The sequence below is a fragment of the Condylura cristata genome, unplaced genomic scaffold (genome assembly GCF_000260355.1).
Source record: "Condylura cristata isolate star-nosed mole 26May11 unplaced genomic scaffold, ConCri1.0 scaffold00031, whole genome shotgun sequence".
Lineage (NCBI taxonomy): Eukaryota > Metazoa > Chordata > Mammalia > Eulipotyphla > Talpidae > Condylura > Condylura cristata.
Genome location: NW_004567132.1, coordinates 16,268,810 through 16,271,621, shown reverse-complemented (window position 1 = coordinate 16,271,621; position 2,812 = coordinate 16,268,810). Strand labels below are relative to the sequence as shown.

At 65.6% G+C, this 2,812-nt stretch overlaps 1 protein-coding gene across 2 annotated transcripts; it reads left to right on the top strand.

Annotated features, from left to right (window-relative positions):
* Positions 1-205: 205 nt before the first annotated feature.
* Positions 206-2,495, top strand: EGR4 (early growth response 4). 2 transcript variants are annotated; one of them, XM_004691528.2, is made up of 2 exons: positions 206-728; positions 1,121-2,495. In XM_004691528.2, the coding sequence occupies exons 1-2, from the start codon at positions 593-595 to the stop codon at positions 2,437-2,439; spliced, it is 1,455 nt and encodes a 484-aa protein (XP_004691585.1). In that variant the 5' UTR covers positions 206-592; the 3' UTR covers positions 2,440-2,495. The 2 variants fall into 2 exon arrangements, with proteins under 2 accessions (XP_004691585.1, XP_004691586.1); XM_004691529.2 differs by having other exon boundaries at positions 509-728; positions 1,124-2,495.
* The last annotated feature ends 317 nt before the right edge of the window (positions 2,496-2,812 follow it).

The following is a 2,812-nucleotide window of genomic DNA, read 5'->3' as shown; positions in this document are numbered from 1 at the left end:
CCTCTCACTCCCTCGGCCTCCGCCTCCAGGTGAGAAGTGCACGCACTGGACGCCAGTTTCACGCGGCGTAAGCACTCGAGTCCCGCGCACCCGCGGCCCCAGCGCGCAAGAGGCGCCACGCTCGGAGAGAGCGCGCGCACGCATTGGCGCGGGCCCGGAGGCAGCAGCGGCGGCGGCTGCGACGACGTCACTACCCGAGCTTTCCTTTTCGGGAGTCCCCGGCACACATCCTGTGTCCATGTTTGGGCATTTACGTCACGGCGGCAGGGCCGGGGCCTCCCGAAATGGCAGTGGCCCGGGGAGTCGGAAGCCCAGAGCCAGCGCCGCCGCTGCTATATAAGTGGGGGGGCCGCGGGTTGGGGGAGTCCGGCTGCGCTTTGAAGAGGAGAGGTGCGGTTGCCCGAGGCTAGTCCCGGCGAAAAAGGGAACCCTGGCCCCCGACCTCTTTCCCAGAGGTGAGCGCCAGGAGCCAGGAACCCGGGCACCTAGGTGTGTGCGGCGCGGGGCGCCTCGACTGCTGACCTCTCCACCACCCGCGCGCACCGAAGCCTAGCGGGCGAGGCCCCCAGCGCCCCGCAGCCGCGGCCGCGCCATGCTCCACCTTAGCGAGTTTTCCAACCCCGACGCGCTTCTGGTCAAGTCCCCTGAGGGCTGTTGCGCCGAACCAAGCACAGAACTGCCTCGGCTGCCCGCCAGGGACGCTCCCGCGGCCGCCGGCTATCCCGGAGGTAAGGAGCGCGGTCGGGGTGCTCAGACGGCGGCGCAGCGCGGGGGCACAGGATGCCTGAGAACCGGCAGGGACTGGAATGCAGGAACTGTGGGGGTAGGAACCGTAGGAGGCTCTGGGGTCCGGTAGTGCGCATCCCATTCCCACCCCCACAGGGCCGCCGCCTCTGCAGGAACCTTTGCGTGTATGGAGGCATCCTTTGCCTGCACGTGTGTTTTTCGTGTGCATGCTCATGTGTGCATCTCGGGGCATTTGCCGACTCCAGCTGGATTAGAATGTGCAAAAGACATTTTGTGTCATTAAGCACCAAGGGCTTCGTGGGAATGGGGTGGAACTCCGAGGCGTGCCCTCTTATTGTGCCCGCAGCTGATTCCTGCCCCCCCACCCCCCCAGCAGGCGACTTCTTGAGCTGGGCTTTGAGCAGCTGCGGCGCCGGGGGGGACTTAGTCGACTCCTGCTTCCTGGAGGGGCCTGCGCCCACGCCCCCTCCCGGCCTCAGCTACAGCGGTAGCTTCTTCATCCAGGCAGTACCCGAACATCCGCACGACCCGGAGGCACTCTTCAACCTCATGTCGGGCATCCTAGGCCTGGCTCCTTTGGCTGGCCCTGAAGCCTCAGCCTCCCGGTCTCCGCTGGACGCCTCCTTTCCTGCAGCTTCCGATACCTTGCTGCCGGTGCCGCCGGATCTTTACTCACCGGATCTGGGCGCAGCCGCTTTCTCAGAGGCGTTCTGGGAGACCTCACCCTCAGAGGGCGCTCCCTCTCAGTGCCTGTATGAGCCTCAGCTCTCCCCGCCCGACGTTAAGCCTGGCCTCCGTGCTCCACCAGTCTCCCCAGCGCTGGACGCTGCCTCCGCCTTCAAAGGTCCCTATGCTCCCTGGGAGCTGCTCTCGACCGGAGCCCCAGGGAGCTGTGGGTCACAGGGAAGCTACCAGGCCACCCCGGAGACGCGTTTCCCTCCTTTGGGGGCCAAGATTGAAGACCTACTGTCCATCAGTTGTCCCGCAGAGCTGCCGGCGGGCCCGGCTAACAGACTCTACCCCACGGGGTCCTACGACGCTTTCCTGCTCACCCCGGGTGACTTAGGGGAGGGGGCCGAAGGCCTCCCAGGGCTCCTGACCCCTCCTAGTGGGGAGGGAGGGAGTAGCGGCGACAGTGGAGAGTTTCTGCCGGGTACGCAGCCTCCGCTTTCTCCGTTGGGCCTCCACAGCGCGGCGGCGGACTTCCCCAAACCTCTGGTAGCGGACATCCCAGTGGCCAGTGGCGTGCCCGAGCCTCCGGGGCCACCTCCACCAGCTCCATTCCCGCCGGCCAAAGCTCGGCGCAAGGGGCGCCGGGGTGGCAAGTGCAGCGCGCGTTGCTTTTGCCCGCGGCCGCATGCCAAGGCCTTTGCCTGCCCGGTGGAGAGTTGTGTGCGCAGCTTTGCACGCTCCGACGAGCTCAACCGCCACCTGCGTATCCACACCGGTCACAAGCCCTTCCAGTGCCGTATCTGCCTCCGCAATTTTAGCCGCAGCGACCACCTTACCACACACGTACGCACCCATACTGGCGAAAAACCCTTTGCCTGCGACGTATGTGGCCGCCGCTTTGCGCGCAGTGATGAGAAGAAACGGCACAGCAAGGTGCACCTCAAGCAGAAGGCGCGAGCCGAGGAGCGGCTCAAGGGCCTGGGCTTTTACTCGTTGGGCCTTTCTTTCGCTGCTCTGTGAGAGCGTGGTGGGTTTGTAGATCGAGGCGCCGCCACCCGGCGCGCAAGAGAAGACTTGGCCCGCACTTTTCTCTGTCCTGTTCCCACCTGTGGTCCGGCTTCCGGCCGCCCGGGGCTGACCTCTGGTCCTGCTTCCAGTTCCCTTGAAGCACCCGCAGCATATGCCCCATTCAGCACCAGCTCCGCGGACAGCTCCCGCCGTCCGGGCGCTGTCGCCCCACCTCATTCAAGCTTTGGAGGAAGTTCTCTGGGGTTACTCACGGAGTAGGTTCTTCCTTGGGACTCAAGACAGTCTTTTGTAATTGGCGCATGCCCCACGCCTTCCCTCGTTTCCCCAGAGACAGGCTGGGGTAGCGCCGAGCCGGTCTCGTGCG

What these genes read in the sequence shown, in the direction of transcription:
- EGR4 (XM_004691528.2), top strand. Translation starts at nt 593, where the DNA reads ATGCTCCACCTTAGCGAGTTTTCCAACCCCGACGCGCTTCTGGTCAAG. An exon ending in GGCCGCCGGCTATCCCGGAG is followed by an intron (nt 729 to 1,120) that starts GTAAGGAGCGCG and finishes CCACCCCCCCAG; the next exon opens with CAGGCGACTTCTTGAGCTGG.